The 22199-nt window shown below is 47.5% G+C and overlaps 1 protein-coding gene across 2 annotated transcripts in view; it reads right to left on the bottom strand.

Annotated features, from left to right (window-relative positions):
- Positions 1 to 197: 197 nt before the first annotated feature.
- The window catches only part of capn15 (calpain 15), a 45680-nt gene continuing 23678 nt past the window's right edge, over positions 198 to 22199 (bottom strand). For both annotated transcript variants that reach the window (XM_086140691.1, XM_086140690.1), the window contains exons 3-12: positions 18835 to 19043; positions 17269 to 17452; positions 14671 to 14894; positions 13333 to 13458; positions 12406 to 12558; positions 8013 to 8174; positions 7700 to 7935; positions 7449 to 7618; positions 4237 to 4415; positions 198 to 2434 (exon numbers count right to left, since the gene is read on the bottom strand). In XM_086140691.1, the coding sequence (XP_085996817.1) occupies positions 2257 to 2434; positions 4237 to 4415; positions 7449 to 7618; positions 7700 to 7935; positions 8013 to 8174; positions 12406 to 12558; positions 13333 to 13458; positions 14671 to 14894; positions 17269 to 17452; positions 18835 to 19043 (1821 nt within the window). In that variant the 3' untranslated portion in view covers positions 198 to 2256. The remainder of the gene's footprint in view (positions 2435 to 4236; positions 4416 to 7448; positions 7619 to 7699; positions 7936 to 8012; positions 8175 to 12405; positions 12559 to 13332; positions 13459 to 14670; positions 14895 to 17268; positions 17453 to 18834; positions 19044 to 22199) is intronic.

Below are 22199 nucleotides of genomic sequence, written 5' to 3'. Positions count from 1 at the left end.
TGTGTGTGTGTTCTCAGGTCCAGCTCTCACAGATGGGAGGTTCCTCGTCCTGGTGGAAGGGATGGTGAGGAGACATTCAAGGATCAACCCTGCAGGAACCTTGGAGGATGGCCACAATGTGTGTGTGTGTGTGTGTGTGTGTGTGAAATCTTAAACATACACACTTTTTCAACCAGTGGATGACAAGTCAGGCTGTTTAATTTAAAAAAAAGTTTATTTGGTCCATCGGAACCTGAGATTGAAAAAATTGAAACATACATATCTGTACATATATAATCGTCGGCCACGCCCCAAAATCATTAAAATATATATATATATATATCTATATATATATATTTATATACCACATTCTTTACTTTTATTTTCAGCATCTTTTTAGTAATTTTTTTTTATTAAGTTTTAATTTAAAAGAGTTCGCTGATTTTTCTTCTCCAAGGTGTATCTTCTGCAAGCCTTCCAGATTGCAGTCTGTACAATTTGAACGGGAAGGAGGGGGTTTGTTTCTCCGGCAGCAGAGGGAGCCTGTGGAGCCCCAGACCATCACCTCCACCTCGCAGGAGATGCTTGTGATGGCGGATGAGACCAAAGTAAACCTCGGTGTGTGTGTGTGTGTGTGTGTGTGTGAGAAGTGATCTGACAGCGACATGAGATTTTTTCCTTTTTTTTTTTTCAGTGCAACTTAAAATCTTCTCCGGTTCCTCCGCTCGATCACGTCCCTTTTTTTTTTTCCCCCCGGCGGCACAACGAATAAATTAGACATTAATCACACGCGCACACACACACACACACACACACACACACACACACACACATCTGAAAGCGGTCGTTCCACATTGGGTTTCTTTGGAAAAAAAAAAAAAAAAAACATATTTACAGCAGCTTCGCCCCTCCACTTCCACCCGAGACACGGGGACGCTTCGCTTTCGGCCTCCTCCCGAACCGAAGTGGGTCAAACCGTGAGTTGACGGGGAATCGCTGCCGAGGACGAGACGGTTCGGCGGGTTTTCTACTCAAGGTTGCGCGGAACTACTTTGTTGCTTCTCGCGTTCATGGCGGCTGAACGCCTTCGGATAAAAAAAAGGAGGGATCGGCTTTCAAGGTACTTCACGATACCGAGTGAGACGTAGAGACGAAATTGAAAACAAAAAAAAAAAAAGAGAAAACCCAACTAGAGTACCGGATCAGGCCCTCTGGGGACAAACATCCCGCTGTCACGCCGGGGCCTGGAGATGAGTAATGGCTTTGACACCGGAGAACTCCGGAGGACACGGATGTCGGGTCTGACAGCGGGAACCGGCGTCTTGCGGCTGCGAGGCGAAAACGTATTTTAAGCGGACCCGACTGGAACCGCGTTCCCGCGGGGGGAGAACATCCCGGACGCACCCGAGCGGACGGGCCTCCTACCGCCGCCGACCCTCCGTGAGGGGGATCCCCGAGGAAACGGCGTCCCTCGGAGTCGACCGAGAGGCGGCGCTCGTACCGTGAAGAGCGGAAACTAATGTGGGATTAAAACATCGGGACGAGACGGCGAGTCTGGAGATCTACTGCTCGGGATCCATTGTCTACAGGAAGCGGGGTGAGATCACCGCGATGCTACTCTCCGCTGGTCGACCAAACGTGACGCCGCTAACGTCACGGCCCGCCGGTCGGGCGTACAGACACGGATGAGGACGATCCCGAAACCAGCTCGCATTTTCAGCTCCGGTCTGGCGTTCGTGTACAAATGAGTTTGGTCCTGAGATAAGAGCGAGGAGGGCGGCGGCGGCGGCGGCGGCGGAGCGGAGACGAACAGCACTGCACGGATAGAATGGCTTCTTCTTCACGATGAAGACGTGTAAAGCAAGAGCGATCTCGCCAGTATGAAAATGTACGGTTGGGTTTGGCTGGTGAGGTGACACACCAAGGGCCGCTTTTGTGAAACAGAAGTCTTTTTTTCCTCGAGGGGAGTTGGATTGGCTCAAAGGTCGCGGGCCGGGAAATGGCTCAGTAGTTACAACGCTCCTCCCGGTCGGAGGACGACGGGCGGAGGAGGAGCTCGTACCTCAGCCGTCCGTGAAGCCGGTCCTCGGAGACGCCGGAACGATGGGAAGGGGGATGCGGATGACGAGTCTTCTGCTCCGCCTCCCGCGCTATACATTCATCCGGGCTGATTCGCATCGCTCTCCGCACGTCACCCGCCTGGTCTTCCAGTGGTCCGACAGTTGGATATCATGTGTGTGTAAAATGTGTGTGCGACTGTCAGACGGAGGACGGTGGTCATAGGGGCCGGGGTCTGTGCAGACCGTCAATGTCCGGGGTCAGCTGCGGGCTGTGGATGGCTTTGGTGGGGGTCCAGTCGCCCAGCGACGCCTGCGCCGCCTTGCGATGAGCCAGGCGGTGGGTGATGGAGAAGCCGGCGTTTCCCTCCAGCTGCGAGAGCACCACCAACACCTGCCTGGGAGGCGAGACACACAGCGCACGGAGCGTCGCAGCCTCTGTCGTCTGATAAACTACCGATTCAAATGCTGTTCTTTAGCGATCGAGTCCGTGTGTGTGTGTGTGTGTGTGTGTGAGGATTTCTAAAATGATGAAGTAGCTGGTATCTTAGGCTTTACAAAGCGGCGCGGGGAACGGCCTCCAGAGCTGCGCACAATAATGATGAGGCCCTTTTAAAGTGCTCCTCGTCTGTACGTGCTCCTGAGCGAATGCATCAACAAACGCTCTCCTTTGTATTCCAGAGGCTCCTGTCTCCGATATGCTTTTGTGATAAAAAAAAAAAAAAAAAAAGGGAGGGCTCATAAATTATGCCCCCCCCCCCCCCTTTCTGGTTGAAGTCGAACTCAACCGGAGATGGCAAACAAAATAAAACGCAACTATGGAAAGTGGAGCATCTTTCCTGTGGGAAACAGGTGGCTCTGGCCTGCTGAGGCTGCAACTGCAGATGATAAATAATAAAAGATACACACACTGATCCATTAAAACCATTTGATTCATATGAAATGATTCAATTTAGCGTTTTTTTTTTTTTTTTTTTTACTGTTCTTGTAATAGACAGATAAATTAAATTGTCACAGCAGCCGGGTGCATCGGCAAAACTTAAATATGGAGAATTTAAATGCGGAATAAAATACAATAAGATTAATACTCCGGTCGAGTGAGCGTGGGTGTGGAAAAGGCAGATCCCGTTCGCATCCTGCTAATTTTGTCATTTTTGACTGTTTTTGACTTTCACCCTTATTGTCCTTTTTTTTTGTCCCCCCAATTCTGCTGTCCATTCTTATCCTTGTTGTTGTTGTTGTTGTTCTCTCTGCTATCTATTTATTTGTGGATGTATTTGCTACTTTCTAATCGTCTCTCTATTTATATTCATATTTATTGACACCGTAAGTGTTACGCTGCCGTAGAATTTCCCCCATGTGGATCGATAAAGTTTATCTTGTCTTATGTTTGACTCTGAAGATCTCCTGTCACATATATTGTAATATAGCCGACCTGCTATTTACATTCTCAGGAGAAGGTTGAGGCTGTGACGAGAAATCTGTAAAGATAAAAGAGCGGCGTCCGCCGGCTTCTCCTTATTCGTAACGACGGCCGCGTTTCAATCTCGATAAAAATCAACAAATCAAAAAGATTTATTAGCGACAAGTGAACCGGAATATTAGAAATACCGCCGCGAAGCCGCCTCATCCATATTTAATCCGGCGAACTCCCACGTTTTTCATGCTTAATAATAGAAAAAGACGGGAGAAACAAATGGCTGGCGTGGAGAGAGAGGGGAAAAAATAGGGTCTTCGTTCCGTCTGCTAGCTTGAAACGCGGGTACAAGTGGAACATCTGTAGGCTTCCACGTGAATCGGCGAGGACCCGGTGACGCCGGGCTCGCCGGGCTGGCGCTCACAGGTGTGCTACGAGCACGCGGTATTTTTAGGCCTTCAAAGCGTCGGATTTAATAGGCAGCACACAGGGAGACTGAAAGCGGGGAGGAAAAAAAAAAAAAAAAGACTGAAAACAAAGGCTGCTGTTACCGAGCGGAGAGCAGCCGGAGGTAGATTACACTCTCAGATCGCTGGCGTTATTACGGCGTGTGCAGATATAATCGTCTAAACGGCGAGATGTTCGCAGCACGTGTACCAAACCTTCCCCGCCGCATTTAATCCTCCCCACTTGCGCTCAGTTCAGGTAATTCCTACCCAACCAAAATAGCCTGATTAAAAGGTTTTAAGACGCGTGTGTGTGTGTGTGTGTGTGTGTGTGTACCTGTGTAATGGCGGCACGCTGTCGATGGTTTTCAGGCTGCCACGCGTGGACACCACGTTGAAGCTGTCCGTGCAGTCGCAGGAGACGTGGAGGTAGTACTTGGGGTGGCGGTTTTCCACCACCACGATGAGCCCTGCCCAGCCGTGGGTCAGGTAGTAGCAGGTCATTCCCTCGCGGCCCTGGAAGCGCGCACACACACACACACACACACACACACACACACGTAAAGCAGGTTTAGGTGACTTCTAGAAAGTCATACAAACTCTGAAGACATTTAATACTTAACAGTTTTCACAAACTGAAAGCTAGACATGTTTTCAAGTGATAAATGGCGGATGAGATGTTTCCTGCAGAGACACACACACACACACACACACACACACACACACACAAAACAGGTTTAGGAGACGTCTGGAAAGTCATACACACTCTGGAGATGTTTTATACTCAATGTAGTTTTCAAAAACTGAGAGCTAGAACATGTTTTCGAGTAGTAGATGGTGCACAAGGTGTTTCCTGCACAAGAACACACACACACGCACACACACACACACACACGCGCGCGCACGCAAAGCAGGTTTAGGAAACGTCTACATATGTATGTCAAACATACGGCCCGGAGGTTCGATCAGGCCCGCAGGATAATTTGAAAGTGAAAAAATGCATAAAAGACAAGGATCTAATTTTTTTTAATTAAATGCAATTCTAGAATTTTCCACAAGCGGTCGCACTATTTTGGTCAGAGCAGAAGACAAGCCGCATCACTGAGACGGACCAATCAGCAGACGTTATCAATGCGCCGCCTGCTGCTTGTTACAACGTTGTTTCCACCCTGTTCTCCACCTCCCCGCTACTCCCTCAGTAGCCAAAATGTCGTTATCAAAACAGAGAATTTTCAAAGAGAAATGGACGACGTCCTATTTATTCACGGAGACGCACGGGAAACCTTTGTGCTTGGTGTGTTTGCAACAAGTTTGGGTATTTATAATATTCGGCGCCACTAGGAGACTTAACTCGGCAAAAAATGACTGCTTGCAAAGACGACTGAGAAGAGATAAGATCAACCAAACGGAAGTCCACTTTCACCCAGAGCCGAGAAATCAGTGAAGCAGCGGTAAAAGCCAGCTAACTCATAGTTGGAATTCTACTGTTCAGTGTGTATTGTATGTGTGTGCATGTGTCATGGATGAAGTTTACACATTTACAGGACAGGTGAAGACTTTCTTCCTGACACATTTAATAGCACTCTCTTTAGTTTGTTAGGCGTAGGTATGGATTCAATTTAGATTTCATATGCACATGTGGAAATGGTTTAAAATCCCTTTCTTTATAAGTATCATTTAATCTTAAAGTGCATTACTATATTTTTCAATACCAAATTACTTGTTAAAGTTTGTGCCTTTGTACGATCAGAGGGATCGGTTGCGATGCAAATATGTGAATGAGAAAAGTAAATAACACGTTTGTCTAAGGAAATGTGAGGTGTTTCGTGAAATGTTTTGTAGAAGGATTGTTCATTAAATTCCAAAATAGTCCTCATGTCCTTGTACTTCTTTACAAAATAAAGGAAAAACATGATATTTTGAATTTCATGAGTTTGACACCCCTCCTCTAGAAAGTGACACACACTGGAGATTTTTTATACTCAATCTAGTTTTCACAAACTAAAAGCTAGACATGTTTTTGAGTAATAAATGGTGGACAAGGTGTGTCCTGCAGAACACGCACACACACACACACACACACACACACACACACACACACACAAAGCAGGTTTAGGTGACTTCTAGAAAGTCATACACACTCTGGAGATGTTTTATGCTCAATACAGTTTTCAAAAACTGAAAGCTAGAGCATGTTTTTGAGTAGTAGATGGTGCACAAAGTGTTTCCTGCACAAGACACACACACACACACGCGCGCGCGCGCGTACACACAGACAGACGGACAGACAGACACACACACGGCAGGTTTAGGTGACTTCTAGAAAGTCATACACAGTTTTCACAAACTGAAAACTAGAGCTTGTTTTTGAGTAATAAATGGCGGACAAGGTGTGTTCTGTAGGACACACACACACACACACACACACACACACACACACACACACACACACACACACACACACACACACACACACACACACACACACACACACACACACACGCACACGCACACACACAACAGGTTTAGGAGACGTCTGGAAAGTCATACACACTCTGGAGACGTTTATACTTAATGTGGTTTTCAAAAACTGAAAGCTAGTACATGTTTTCAAGTAGTAGATGGTGCACAAGGTGTTTCCTGCATAAGAACACACACACACACACACACACACACACACGGTTTATAAGTCACTCTCAGTGAAATGAACACAGGGGGGTTTAGAAGCAAACTCTGCCTTGTTCCATCCGAGCACCGCGGCCGCCGGAGGAGGACTCTCGGGCCGGTCCCGATGAGGACGCTTACGCTGTCAAATCAATTATTTTCTGCAGAACCACTTTGGATCTGGAGATTGTGCATCTCCAACCGTGCAGGCTTGGATAGACGCGGTGTATATCCAAGCCTGCACTCAATATTCACAATCACGACGCTTGCTGACAGCGAAATTATTTTATCTGTGATTCAGTGGCTGTTGAGCTTCTCTTTGGAGACCGTAATCGTAACAAAGTGAATATAAGTGCAGCGAAACTGCTTTAAGTGCTGCCATTTCATTTCCAAAATGGCCCGGTGACCGGCCCGGCGTCGCGGCCGCATATAAAACAAACCTTTCAGCGGGACGAGCACAAGATTCTGAATGAATTTTTGCCCCTCCTTCACGTCTCAGCTCGGACTGAATTATTAATTCAACCCCTCTGACAATTATTGTTAAAAGAAAGACTGTCCCGTATCGGCCCGCCTGCCCGTCCTGGATGATTTTAACAAAGATTATCTCAAGTGTTTGAAAAGCTCAGCGGATATGACAGCGGCGCTCAGGAGAGGCACACACACACACTCACACACACACGCATGTGTCAAGGTAGAGCAGCGTCTAGGACTCTGAAGGATGATCTTAGGATAGATTTGCAGACGTTGTCCTGCTTTAAAAGCAGATTTATTACACTCCAACAACAAAACGCATTCACGCAAATGTGTGTGTGTGTGTGTGTGTGTGTGTGACAACTGAGGCGATTTACTGTTTATCTGCATGCTTTGCATGGAAACGCCGCTCACCTCGTGTCTTTCCCCTTTGTTTTCCGTCAGGAGGATGATGGCGTCGGCCAGCGTGGTGGCGGTGGCCTCCACCTGCTCCACCATCACCTGCCTGGAGCTGTAGATGGCCAGGATGTAGCCGGGGAAGTCCTGACTGGGCCGCCTCGGCGCTCCGCTGGTGGGACTGGAAACTGCGGCGGGGGGGGTCGGAGGAGGTTGTCAGTGCTTCTGCGGAACCGCCAAAGTGGTGGAGATCTCGTGTAACTTCTTACCGGGCGTGGGCGGACCTCCCGTCCCGCTGACGTTCATCTGCCAGTGGTTGAAGGCGCAGCAGACCACGGCGTACTCCCCCGGCTCCAGCATGACGTCGCATCCCACAAACTTCTTCACCGCCCGCTTGCTGTGAGCCAGCAGGCGACCCAGGGTCAGCTTGTTGCCGCTGCCGAAGGAGGCCCTGAACACCATGATGCAGAGGTCCAGCAGGTGGCTGTCGGCCGTGTCCGAGCGCCTGGGCGTCGACGGGGACAAGCTCGTTGAGCCGCGTGGACGGAAGGACGGGACGGAGGAAGACGGGGTTTCGCTTACCTGCTTCCCTCCTGGAAGAGCGCGAACTCCAGCGCCGTCCTCTCCAGCACGGTGAGCGCGGTGACGGTGACCGGCCCGCTGGCTTTGCTCGGGAAGCAGCCCTGCAGCCGCACCTCCTGCCAGTCCGAGTGGATTTTGCAGATGTCCACCGAGTCGAAGTACCTGTGGCGGCGGCGGGGAGAAATTTGCATCATTTAAAACCAGCTCTCAGCAAAGAGCCGTTCGGACCCGTTTCCCCACAGGGAGCCGCACAACCCTTTTGAAATGAAAATGAATGAACACGGCATATAACTTTTTTTTTTTTTTTTTTTTTTTTTGCCTCTATGCCAGGCGTTAACAAAATGTGTGTTGCATTTTTTTTCCAGACTGCAGTGAAAACAAAATTACGTTTGAACTTGAAGCTAACTTTGAGGCAAAAAAAAAAAAAAAGAAAAAAAAAAAGGTGAACTTAAATGATCCACCGGCACAAACTCAAAAATGCATTCCTGCTGCCATCCTTTTCCTGGCACCTACAGTCGCTTCTTCTCCTTCTTCTTCTTTTCCTTTGGGCTTTTCCCTTCAGAGGTCACCACAGTGAATCAACCTTCTCCATCTTACCCTCCATCCCTGGATCCTCCTCTCTCACACCAACTCACTTAATATCCTCTCTCACTACATCCAGAAATCTTCCTCTAGACCTTCAATTCCTGCATCCATCTACCAAACTATTCACTCTCCCTCCTCTGTCCATGACCCAAAAATCTCTGACCTTCTCTCCAAAACATCTACCAGGTGTCGTCCCTCTGATGGACTCATTCCTGATCCTCTCCATCCTGGTCGCTCCCAAAGAGAACCTCCACATCTTCATCTCTGCAACCTCTAGTTCTGCTTCCTGTCTTTTGGTCGTTGTCACCGTTTCTAGTCCGTACAGCATCGCTTGTCTCACCACTGTCTTGTACGTCGCTTATTAAGGACGCCGAAAATATTCTAAGTTGCAGACGAGTTTGCCGGCCAAATGCACGGCAGACAGCAAAGTGGGAAGTTTCTGACCCTTGGGTTAAACAGAAGAACGTTGGGTTTCTGCGGGTGCGTGCAGACAAATAGATGTGAGCCAACCATCTCTTCCCGCAGCTTTCGGCGCATCAGAGGAACTCTTTAACGTTTGCGCGGCCTCCGAGGCTGATGCTGTACAAACACCTTTTGCTCGGAAACACATTAGATTTCCTCTTCAAAGACAAAGCCCCCTCCGGAGACGTCGTCGTCGTCCTCCTCCTCCTCCGCCTCCTCGCTTCCTAGCCTCCCTCTGACAACTTTCATACGTCTTACTTTTGTCTCCTTGACGATGGGGTGTAGGAGGGAGGCAAAGGTACGCTTTGACAACGCAGCTCCTGAAACCGTTCCTTGGAAACCTCATTCTCAAAACCATCTGCCGCTCATCGTCACACGTCCAGAGCTTCTACTTTTTGAGGAGTGAATCCTAATTTACCGGATTCTTCTTTTTTGTTTTTTTTGTTTTTTTTCCCTTCCAGATATGTAACAGACCTCGTCGTGAAAGGGGTCGTCGCCGAGCGCCAAACCGCGATTACGAGTCTGTCAGAAAATACGATAAACAGTCCGAAGACGGATGGGCTCCGCCGGGCCGAGCGCGTTTCTCAGGTTTTCAGGGGAAAGACGGACTCCTGGGTTCCTTCAGGACTTATGGGACCTTTTATTTTTCTAGACGGGGAGCGCATGAATAACCGAAGAACAGACACAAATAGTAACACGATTTATGTCGGCGAAGGAAGGAGTGGCTCCAACTTGATGGAGCGCACACTAATCGGAAGGCTGGCCGAGAGGGAGATAAATATCGTCCTTTGGATTGGTGATCATTTTGATTATTTAACGGTTGTCGTCTTTTTTTTTTTTTTTTGTGTCGCCATTAGTGACAACACAAACGCTGTGGAAAAGACAGGGAAAACACCTATGTGTTTGGTTGTGTGTGTGTTAAACACTGCGTGAGTGTGTGTGGGGCTGAGTGGCAGGGCTAATGAGCACGGCGCGTCTGAGTGTCTTATCGGCGCCTGGCAACCAGAGGGAGAAAAAAAAACACACACACACACACACACACAAAACACAGCTCAGGGACTGGCGTAGGATGTGCTTGTAGACACAATGCAGCGCCACAAACAACATCGCTGTCACCCAGTTTAAAATCTAAAATGTAAAATCCACAGGTGCATTAGCTTCCCCAAGCCATCCGTCACATGATGGCGGGGTTATTTACGTTTAGCGCTGATTCCAACAGAGGAGGTCTGATGTTCATCCTGATCTTCTCCTGGGTTTCACCTGCCTGTGAGCTGCACATTTCTGGAGCTGGATTGCTAACTTCGCCAAAGCTAACCATGATCTAGTTACACGCAAATAAACTGGAACCTTGACTTCCGAAAGCCTCAACTTGGGTTTGGTTTAGTTAGTTTTCCGAGAGGAAACTCCGAGCGGGATGACGGTTTGAAGGTTTCAAAAAGAAGAGCAAATTCACGCCCTCCACAAATGAAGTTTAGACATAAAGAGTAGCAATTAGCATTTAGCAACGCATTAAGTGTAGAGCCAAAAGCTAAGAATTGGAGCACCAAATAAAGAACTAACCTCCTCCGCCGGCATCTTTGTCCCATTTTCAAGGTAAATACACAAAGTAAAACCAGCTTATTTCTTTACATTCTCTGATTATGCATTTTTTTTTATTCTACTGTTACTTCCAGACTATAAGCCGCTACTTTTTTCCACACGCTTTTAAACACGGCGGCTTAAACAACGATGTGGCTGATTTATGGATTTATTGTGGGCTGATGAGCTTCACGCCGCCAAAACATTCAGCCTCGTCACATCGGACCCATGAAATGACCGTGAAATTCTGCGTCCGTTCAATTCCGACACGGAAGAGGGCGACTTTAAGGGTTTTAGCGCGCAGGAGGAAGACCAAGGTAGCGGTCAGCTGGAGTAGGACAAAGCGGGGATAGAAAATGGATGGACTTTTCCTTGTTTTATTTATTATGCATCTTTTTGATCAGTTGTGTTACAGCCACTGTTCGGAAAAAAGTATTTCGATACGTATTTGTGAATGTTACCGGTATGTATTTAATGAAAAGTTCAAGAAAAAAAGGGTTCTGTGTAAATATCTCATGTTACAACGTGGACACCTGCGACTTGTAGACAAGTGCAGCCTCTATATGAACACATATATTTATTTAGTTATTTGTAGCCGGCGCAGCTTTTATTCAGGCGCGATCAAAAGTCCAGAATGACGGTATATTTGTTATGTATAAAGTCAATTTTTTAAATTTGAAAAACAGGCAACAATCTGCGCGAGCTGGAAAGGGTCGGCGGCATTTTGATTCATTTCGACGGGGACGTTTAATTTGATTTACAGCGATCCCTCGCTATAACGCGGTTTACTTTTCACGGTTTCGCTACTTCACGGATTTGCATCCTGCATTGTGTTCTGCATTCTGATTGGCTAAAAAGTCACTCCGCTTCTTCTCTACCTGTGCGTCAATAACGTTGCAGTTTAATACGTACGTAAAACAGCTTGCCAAATTTACATGACGTACGTGCAAATTCTCTTGCGATTTCGAGTTTCTCTAAAACCTTTAATGTTGACAAAACGCTCTGGAGCGACAAAAGGGCCCAAAAGGCAGCGGAAGACGCTATCTATCGCAGATAAAGTTAAACTTCTGGACATGCTAAGGGAAGGTAAAAGCTATGCGGCTGTAGGTCGGCATTACAGAATTAATTAATCTTCCGTTCCTTCCATAAAGAAGGAAGAAAAAAACAGCAATAAGTTTTAATTAGGATGCAAAAAGGGTTAAATTTTCTCCCGTTAACTCCAATTACTCGGGTCGCGGTGGGCGGTGCTAATCGCCGCAATTTGAAGCCTTCTGTTCACATTGATGATCAAAATTATTATTTGACAGTACAGAAGTTATTTGTTGAAAAAAAAGGTTTCTAAAGTACAGTACTTTTATTTGTGAAACAAATGATTGAGCCTGTAAAACGGTTTGTTCTTTCTTTTCAATGTATAATAGAGTATTTAATTGTATAATAATAGTAAAAAAAAAAAAAAAAAAAGGTTTCTACTTCACGGATTTTGCCTATCACGGGTTCTTTTTGGAACGTAACCCCCGTGAAAAACAAGGGTTTACTGCACAAGCAAATGCAGTTACGAGCTCCATCGGGGATCCGGTTAAACTCCGAAATCAGGGCGTTACGGTGCAAAATAAGACGGTTTGAGCGGGTAAATGACTCACTCCGCTGCGTGCTGGTTGGTGAGTCGATCACTCCGGGGACCACAAGGGGGCGGAGAGGCTAAAAATGTATGTTTGTGCTCACGGTGATGTTAATTACACATTTCGAGGAAGCGATAGCGCATATTTACTTTATGAAGTCGGTGTACTCCATCCAGAAGACGCCCTCGCTGCTGCCGTGGGCCATCAGCTCGTGGCGCAGGTGCTGCGGCCAGTCCGTCCACTCGTCCGACCAGCTGCCGTTCCACGAGAAGCGACCCCAGGGGTTACGTAGACGCAGCAGCCTGGAAGAGGCGGCAGGCGACAGCGGGAACGTGAAGGGTCTTTCCGTGCTTTTGCAGACTCGCCGTTTCGTCTCGCAAACTCCTACAGACTGTGAAAAGCCCGGGTGGCGTGATGGAACGCCGTAATGGACAGTCGCCACTTGCCCAAGAGCTCGCAGGTGAACGGTCGTATCCCGGACGCTTTTCATCTCCTCCATTTCCGAGCCAGGGAGACTGGAGCTCGCTTTCTTTTTTTTTCTTTTTTAGATCAAGCAATCCGGCCTCATCTTCCACTCCAAATTCTTTATGGCGGTAAATTAAAGTGGCCGTGTATGGCTCTTGTGCAAATAACACAGGATTTACAGCTACTTTCATGCTCCTCTCGCAGGTCGGGCACAAGGGAGCCCATATTGCGAAAACCAATCCTGCTCAATCTGCTTCCTGATCCCTGTTCATTCGCCTGCAACACGACCGTTAGCATTGTAGCATAGCGGCGAAATTACGGGACGGGAAAAGAGAAGAAGGGGAGAAAGATTCAACACGCGGCGGCTTTGAGATCACCTTTCATCGCGTTTTTAGTTTTTCTTTACGTTCTGAACACGCCATTTTAATCCCAAACATGATTTAATCCAGGTAACTGATCCGCCCGCGGGTTTCCCTTGGCAGGGGGGGGATTATCTCTCGATCAGAATACAAAAAAAAACCAACAAAAAACGCAGGACTATATTTATCCCACTATTTTTAAAAGACGGCAGCCGCAAGTCTATTATCTGCTCCCGTCTTCTTCTCCGTCACCTGTATCCCTGGACGTCTCGGACATCCAGGATGGAGTAGGCGTGGCGAGGTCGGAGGCCCAGGGACTCGTAGACGGCGTCGTCCACCTTCATGTTGCCTCCGCCGCAAGACGCGCCCATCAGAAACCTGGATAGGAATAAAAAATAACCCGGGCTTGAGTGCGTCGACACCACTTTTACCACAATTTTTTTTTACCACTTCCGTTAAAAATTGGATTCTGGAGCACCAAACATGCTCACACTAACAATGCCAGATGGGTATTTTGCCCCCAGATGACCAAAGTAACAATATCACAACACTATCACAACAATAGCACGTTCAACTTGCAAAATACATATTTTATTGCCTCCCGGCAGAGAGCTGCGTTCCTCTAATACAAACCTACTAGCAGTACCTTTTGCTCGCTCTATGCCATCTCAGGCAAAACTGTTCTCAGTTCTACTACCTCAGTGGTGGAACAAACTTCCGGAAGCAACAAGACTAGCATCATCTCTCTCAACCTTCAAGAAACAGGTAAAAACTGTTCTCTTTCAGGACTTTTTACTGCGCTGATGCCCCAGATCAGGTTAGGCAGCAAGTTAGGCTATGCAGTGTGTGTGTGTACGTTTGTGTATGTCTTAATCCAAAAAAAAAAACAAAAACAAAAAAAAACTCACTAACCCAAGTTTACTGTTCTGTATATTTCCTGTGCATCGTGTATTTGCAGTCCCTATGTCCTCTATTGTAAGTCGCTTTGGATAAAAGCGTCTGCCAAATGCGATGTAATATAAAAATGTAATGTTTACATATTGTATAGTTATTTTATTGCCTATCTGTATATTTTATATATATTGTCTATTTTATACAGTTTTATATTTGTATTGTCCAGGACGACAGATGGAAATTAGCTATGAGCTATAATCTGGTACAAACATCTCTGCCTCTGTGCTTAATGTATTTGTACACTGTCCTAATAAACTTCTAAACAAACAAACAAACAAACTTGATATGATTCGGTGCATAATATTCTACTTGGTAATATTCTATCGAGGCGCCTCGCCTTCCTTTCACGCACAGCACATGCTGCGTTTCTCCCGCGTATTAAATAAAAAGCGCAGGTTCTCCGACAGATGGACCTGCAGCCGGAGCGCAGATGATTCAGCCCGTCTGCCGGTCGTCTGGCGTTTCCACGAAAGCTCGCATCTCAACGCGCTCGCGGCGGGACCTCTCCCGTTATAGACATACGCCGTAAATTGGCGTTCGTCACCTTTGCGGGTTTGAAAAGTCTCCCGTTTCATCGGTTCTCGGCAGGTGACCGGGGATTAACGGAGGCCTCGGATCCCGAACGGCTCCTCTTACCCGGCTTCTTTGGAGCTGAGCATCTTGGCCCAGATCAGGTCGGTGTCGATGGGCTCCTCCCGCGGGTTGGTGGAGCTGACCTGCAGCATCAGGGAGTCGCAGGGAGCCCCCGTCAACGTGGCCAAGCCCTCGATGGCGCGGCCCGCCTGCAGGGCGAAGTAGGAGCCGTGGAGTTTGGCCAGGGCTTTCTCGATCAGCGCCACCCACAGCTGCTTCCTCTGGGCCTGGAAGGAGGAGGCAAAGGCAGCGGAGACGAGTTCAGGGTCGGGCCGCTGAGGAGACACGCGTCTGCCTCACAATAAGATAGATAAAAACAAAATAATCACGTTGCACTGTGGCGGCTTATCTTCACCATCTGTGTAGCTTGTTGTCCAAGGAGATCTAACATTTGAAAACATAACGGCAACCTCCTCCCCTCCCCCGCGTTCCTCCCCGCTGTATTTTTAAATTAAAAGGTTAATTTCGGTGACAGGATTATGTAAATTAGGCCTCTCAAGCATCTGCCAGAACGGGATGTTTATTTTTCCATAAACTTCGCCCTTTTGCTGGATGAAATACTACATTTCTCTTGTAAAGGGGAGCTGACTGATGAGGCGCTTTAATTTTCTCGACGGCCTTTTGAGATATATTTTGTTATGAAAAACGAGATAATTCGAGTAATAAAACGGGCCGTGTTGCAACTCGCCGGATAAGATAAGCGGGATTCCTCGACTCCTCCTGCACGCGAGGTGAATATTCAAGTCTGGTTTAATGTTGCAGAGACAGATCAGCCGCGACATTAAGAGTCACATTCATGTTTGGCTGCCTTCGAGGGTCACAATACGGCTGTAAAAGGCATGTTAAGCGGGTGGGAGGCTGCGGCTTAATCCGCATGCATAAATACATTTCTTAAACAAAGACAGGGAAGCGGTAAACACCGGCAGGATATCTTTCGATCTTTCGGCCTGCCTGCTCACTCTGCTGGTGTGCGTTTCCTTCTGGCTGATTTCCGGGATTTTTGGCACAAATGATCGACACGCATGGGATTTAAATGTGGATAGAATAAATACTGTCATAAAAATATCAGTTTAAGTAGCCTGCATTTTAGAAATTAAGAAAAAAGAATGTAAATGTGTACAACATACATACAATAGACTGTTTACAAGCACATCACTTCATTTGATATTTATTCATATTTTTTTATACATTTTTCATTATATTAGACGTGTTTGCCCGAGAAGTACGTTAGACTGGTGCAGGACATGTATGCTAGTTGTGAGACACTGGTACGGTGTGCTGTAGGGGTAACAGAGAAGTTCAAGGTGGAGGTCGGACTCCATCAAGGATCAGCTCTGAGCCCCTTCTTGTTCGCAACAGTGATGGACAGGCTGACAGATGAGGTTAGACAGGAATCCCCATGGACCATGATGTTTGCGGATGACATTATGATCTGTAGTGAGAGCAGACAACAGGTAGAGGAAAATCTAGAGAGGTGGAGTTATGCTCTGGAAAGGAGAAGAATGGAGGTTTGTCGTAGCAAGACAGAATATATGTGTGTGAATGAGAGGAACTCAGGTGGAACGGTGAGGCTACAGGGAGTGGAGATCAAGAAGCTGGAGGATTTCAGGTACTTAGGGTCAACAGTCCAGAGCAACGGAGAGTGTGGAAAAGAGGTGAAGAGACGGGTCCAAGCAGGTTGGAATGGGTGGAGAAAAGTGTCAGGGTTACTATGTGATAGAAGACTTTCAGCCAGAATAAAAAGAAAGGTGTACAAGACAGTGGTGAGACCAGCGATGATGTTTGGACTAGAAACTGTTCCAATGACCAAAAGACAGCAGGCAGAACTAGAGGTTGCAGAGATGAAGATGTTGAGGTTCTCTTTGGGAGTGACCAGGATGGAGAGGATCAGGAACGAGTCTATCAGAGGGACGGCACATGTTCGATGTTTTGGAGAGAAGGTCAGAGAAGCCAGACAGATATGGTTGGGTCATGGACAGAGGAGGGATAGAGAATATATTGGTAGACGGATGCTGGAATTGGAGCTGCCAGCCAAAGAGAAGCTTTATGGATGTAGTGAGAGAGGATATGAAGGTAGTTGGTGTGAGAGAGGAGGATCCAGAGAATAGGGTTAGATGGAGAAAGTTGACTCGCTGTGGCGACACCTGAAGGGAAAAGCCGAAAGAAGAAGAAGAATCTGTCATAGGGGTGCAGGACATGTATGACCGAGCAAAGTGATGATTGAGATGTTCTGGACATGAACAAAGGAGTGTTCATGTCCAAACCATGGTGAAGATCTGGGTAGAAGGTTACTGAAGGTGAAGCTGCCCGGCAAGAAGTCTCGAGGAAGACCAAAGAGAAGATTTATGGACGTAGTGAGAGAGGATATGAAGGTAGTTGGTGTGAGAGAGGAGGATCCAGAGAATAGGGTTAGATGGAGAAAGTTGACTCGCTGTGGCGACACCTGAAGGGAAAAGCCGAAAGAAGAAGAAGAAGAAGAAGAAGAAGACGTGTTTGCCCGAGGCCTAGTTTTGTGTTTTCGATCCATTATTCCAGCTATTTTAAATTTTCCCAGCTTAGTCCGCGCGGCTGGCAACCCTGGTCCTTTTCAGCACCTCTGACCTGGGAGAAGAGGAGGTAGCCGTAGTCGTCGCAGGGCAGCATGTCATCCACCAGCACGGTGGTCCACGTCCCGTCTTTGCACAGCCGCACTTGGTAAGCGCCCTCCGTGCAGATGGTCCTGGTGATCATCACCCTCTCCACCAGCTCCGGACGCTCCGCCAGCACCGCCAGCGCGCTGAGAAACCTGGGGAGGGATAAAACTCGGTGAGCTGAAAAATGAGAGGGCGTGTGAAACGGAGGGGATGTGAGCGGCGAGGAGACCAGACTCGCTGACGGATGAATGGACTCGCTTACATAAAAAAACAAAAAAACGGGTTTGAAGAAGCTCGGAACAGAAAGAGAAGACTGACAGGCGGGCGTCTAACTTTAAAAGGTGGAATTCAAATATCCAGAAGCAGAAACTCGAGCAGTAACGCGTGTGTGTGTGTGTGTGTGTCCACATTATTTACCCCTATTTGAAAGTCGGGATTACTTCCCCTGTTCTGGAAACTCAGCCAGCAGCAAAACCCAAGCAGGCTCTGCTTCTGCTAATCAGCTTTGTTATTAAAAAAAATAAAATAAAAAATATAGATTCATGGGAACATGCACATACTTTTCAGGAGAGGAACTTCTACTTATCTCAAACGGATAAGAATGCAGTTTTTTTTTTTTCCAGGAACGAGCTAAAAATATTCTTCTTTGTCGCAGCTCGCTTACCAGCCCCTCTTTAGCCAAACTGTTTTAAGTCAGACTGATGCGGCGTCCCTTCCAGTGCGCCGGGCCATTTCCTCTAATACGTCGGCGCGGAGGCCATTAAAGACTTAAACTCTCTTGCGTGGGGTCGCAAATGTCTATTAAAGTTATATTCCATCAGTTGGAGCGGGAGCTGAGCGAAGGGCCCGTCGGCCCGTTCGGCCGCGGATTAGAAAAATGTTCGGCCGCAAAAGAATCAAATGGGAATCCAATTAGCGGTGCGGTAATGGGGCTCGGCGGCGAAGGACACCCCATTATTCCTCCGTCGTCGGTTGTCTTACAGGAGCCGGGACGTTCCTGCGCTTTCGGCAGGACGGCGGCGAGCGAGAGACGGCGAGGCCGGGGAATTTGGGTTACGGCCGGCGGAGGATTTGGCCCTCGGGAGGGTTATTTTTTGATAAGCTGTGTCTGCTGGTGATGAAATGAAACTTGGGCCGGGACAACTTTGTGAGTGACTGCTCTTTGTTTGGTGTGTGTGTGTCTTCTCCGCACACACACACACACCCCGAAGGACAGAACAAGGACAGCAAGATAAAGCGTGTGTCCGGACTTATAAGCATCCGTACGTCCACCCGGCGCTCCCATTCGATGAACGGTCGTCCTCGCCGTTATTTTATTTTTTTTCCCCTCCCTAGCGCACGGCTTTTCAGCTCCTCATTTTTCTCTTTTTACTTCCTGCGTCGCTGCCGCTCGGTCGCCGTCCGGGTTTCGACTTTCTCTATTGTACAGAATTTGCGTTTTCGGACGGGACGACTCGCCGTTTGGCGCCGGGGTGGCAAATAATCTGCTCGTTCTTCCGCGGAAAAATAACCAATAACCGTCACATCTGCTCACCAGCAGTTTCCAAGCAGCCCTTGCAGGATGTCGGAGGGTCGCGGCGTGCGGAACACCGACCACTTGACGGCCCGGTCCTTGAAGTTGCTGCAGTTGATCTCGTGGGGGCGGAGCCACTTCTTGATGCGCTGCTGGACGCTGTCGCCCTCCGGGAAGCCCACGGAGCGAGGGCCCGGGGGGAAACTGTCGTCCACAAAGTTGACGGTGTTCTGACAGGACACACACACACACACAGGTGAGAGTGTGAGACAGAAAGACTTCCACCATAAATAACATGCTTGCACTCAATGTGTTATAATACAGGACCGGACGACGTGGCGTGGAACAGAATGACGGCAACTAAGGTCGTCTTGAAGGATTCACCTGCTAAACAGGTGACGCGGGTAATGATTCACGCAGGACACCTGAGACAACTAGATTAACTCTGGCGAACTGACGCCTTCATGCATGTATGCATGCATGTCTGAGCCGGGAGGAATTACTGCCGCTGTGCATTGCCGCGTCGCTCCACACCGGGCGGCGGGCTGCACGGGCACGAGTCGATCTCGACGCGTCGATATTTCGAATATTCGGCGTCGCCTCAGAGAACAGCGGCCGCACAGTAACACCGGTTTCAAAACGAGAGGGAATCGGACCAAACCTGAAGCGCAGGACAGCGTTATTCACACGTGTCATAATGCTAAAGCTACTGCTTAGCATTAGCCAGTGTTGTAATGTGGCTACCCTGTAAACCTGAAGCGCAGGACGTCGTTATTTACACGTGCCATAATGCTAAAGCTACTACTTAGCATTAGCAAACAGCAACACGTACCAGAAACAACAAAATAAGACACACGTGTCTCTGAACACGTCCGGATGACGGCTTGTTAGGAGGAAACATCCGGACACGTCGGTGTTTTCATAAACGAAAAACTGAAATGAAAAATGAAAACAGCAGGATGCTTGTAGTAGCGCCGCCACCAGACCAGTGAGGACGGAGACAAGCCTGACATCGCTTTGAAAAGGTTTAGGGAATGGAGGCGCTTCTTTGCCGGTCATAGAACCTGACCAGAAGGCGAAAACCACACACACACACACACACACACACACACACACACACCTATTGAATTCCCTGTTAGTGTTGTAATGTGGCTACCCTGCAGCTTCCTCCGAGTGCAGCAAATTGATTACTTGCCATCGGGACGCAATTTAATTCTACCGCCCGGATGCAGCGGCGGGTTAAAAAACAGATAAACGGCCTTTGAGCCCCGGCGCTCTGGAGGTCTCCGGGAGCTTCCAGACGGTGCGGTTCGCTCGGTGACGCGTGAACCCGGCGCCGCCTTTAACGCTGGATTAAGACAACCATGAATGGAGAAAAGTCAATCCCGGGTGAGGTGAATTATTACTTTACTGATGCCGTTATTGATTCTGCAGATCTGTTCAACTCTATTCATCCCCGATCATATCTGGGCCCATAAAGGCCTTTAGCGCGAGTGCAACTGCTATCGGAGTGTCGCAAGATCCAGCTAGCGATAATAACTGAGAGGGAATTTTGCCTGATAACGCGTCAAATTTAATTACGCCGCTCCCTTTCACGGCGGGACGTGGACGGAGACGGTCAGTTTGCAGAGTCGATACGCTCGGATGTGCATGATTGAGACGGGTCTCATAACGCGGAACCGATTCTCAATTCCACTTCTTGTCCGGGGTTAAGTACCAAAGTAATGAAGTTCTGCTAGACGTCAGACGGGACTACGACGTCTCCGGCTTAGTATTCAGGAAATACATTTCAAATGTAAAAGAACATTCCTACATGAACTGCACCTCCAGTGCATTCATGTTAGTATAAACAGTGTACAGAAATGCTCTAGCATGATCCCACTCCTCTTCACCCCATGCATGTGTCACCTATTTTTATTAATTTCATCTCTTTTTTTTTTGCTTCAAAGCTTGTCTGAATTTGGAATTCCGAAGAAAATTACGGAAATTGCGAATTTCACGACGTCTGTTATCCCGCGCGCCCGTGCATTCGTGAAAAGTGTAATAAGTCATCGGGAAGATGTGGTAATTAGCAGAGAGCGTGCAAGAAGTCTGGCAATTAGCCTTTTCACATCTGGATGGCACGGGGTGTTCTATGGCCATATGTTCTCTGCAGAGGAGCTTTCAACACCATTTAATCACCGAAATCCGGGGGACACGCCACTCCGCTCCGGCCCCGGGTGGTAATTTGAAAGTGAATCTATGAGCAACTTCAACCTGGATGTGTTTATTTTAGGAGTGACAGATTTGCCGATGTCGGTAATTACATTAGGGATATTACGGCGAGGAGTATCGGTTATTAAAAGACATTTTAAAAGGGCTGTGTGGAGTCTCCATGTTGTCCCCGTGTCTGCATGGAGTTCCTCCTGGTTCCTCCATCAGTTATTCGCCAATAACGGCTGGGACGGGCTCCAGCCCCCTCCCGGGGACCCAGAGTGCAGGATGAGCGGGATAGATAATGAATAAATGGACGATAAAATGAAAAACCGGAAGGGATCTCATATATTTCCTTCCCGAAAATGCACGGCGAGGACCTGCAGAATCTGAATCACTTCCTCGTGGCAAATCGCGTCAATAAATAAAATAAAATAAAAACAGCCCGGTCACTAGAACACTGTCGCAGCAGGCGGATACACTCGGCAATTCAGTCGTAAAATCATGAATCATATTTATAAATGTCAAATAGGACGAAAAAGAGGAGGAAAACAAGGGTCCATGTTCACACAGCATCTCTGCAGTTCCAGGTGTGTATTAAAGCTGCTAATGATTCATGTCTATTTATAGTTTTGCGTCTTTCCAGAGGTTTGCCCATCATAGCAGCAGAGAAAAAATTAAATTTCAAAAAAATGCATATTTGGGAAAAATGGTGCCATTTGAGATGGGATGAGAACAACTTTATTTATCTGGAAGGAAATTGTCGTGCCAGAGTTTCAAGTAAAAACATAACAGTAATAGATAATAGTAGGAAGGCGGAAGAATAAGAAATACAGTGAAATATAAATTGTCTTAACTGTTAAGTACAAAGATTTGAAAATTCCCTGCAGCTGAGGGAAGAGGAATTAAAAAGTCTGATAGCCTTTTTATCATACATGTATTTTACATGTATTTATCAATACATGTAAAGGTGAGCAGGAATACGTGAATGAAGGAAATGGTAATTGTTTGGTATTTGCGGGTATACTTATAATACATTTATCGGTTATTGGAAAGGTGCAATCGGGAAGTAAAAAGAGTGAACAAGCAGCACTCAGGTGATGGAGGCGATAAAATATTTCACGAGCCATAAACACCAGCACCGGTTCATTACAGCTCCCGGAGGGCCTTCCACAACTTCTCCGGTGGACTGG

The sequence above is a fragment of the Fistularia commersonii genome, chromosome 33 (assembly GCF_037954325.1).
Source record: "Fistularia commersonii isolate RoL2024-O1a breed Wild chromosome 33, RoL_Fcom_v1.0, whole genome shotgun sequence".
In the NCBI taxonomy this organism is placed as follows: domain Eukaryota; kingdom Metazoa; phylum Chordata; class Actinopteri; order Syngnathiformes; family Fistulariidae; genus Fistularia; species Fistularia commersonii.
The sequence above is the reverse complement of the archived record's forward strand: the minus strand, read 5'-3'. Positions and strand labels throughout refer to the sequence as shown.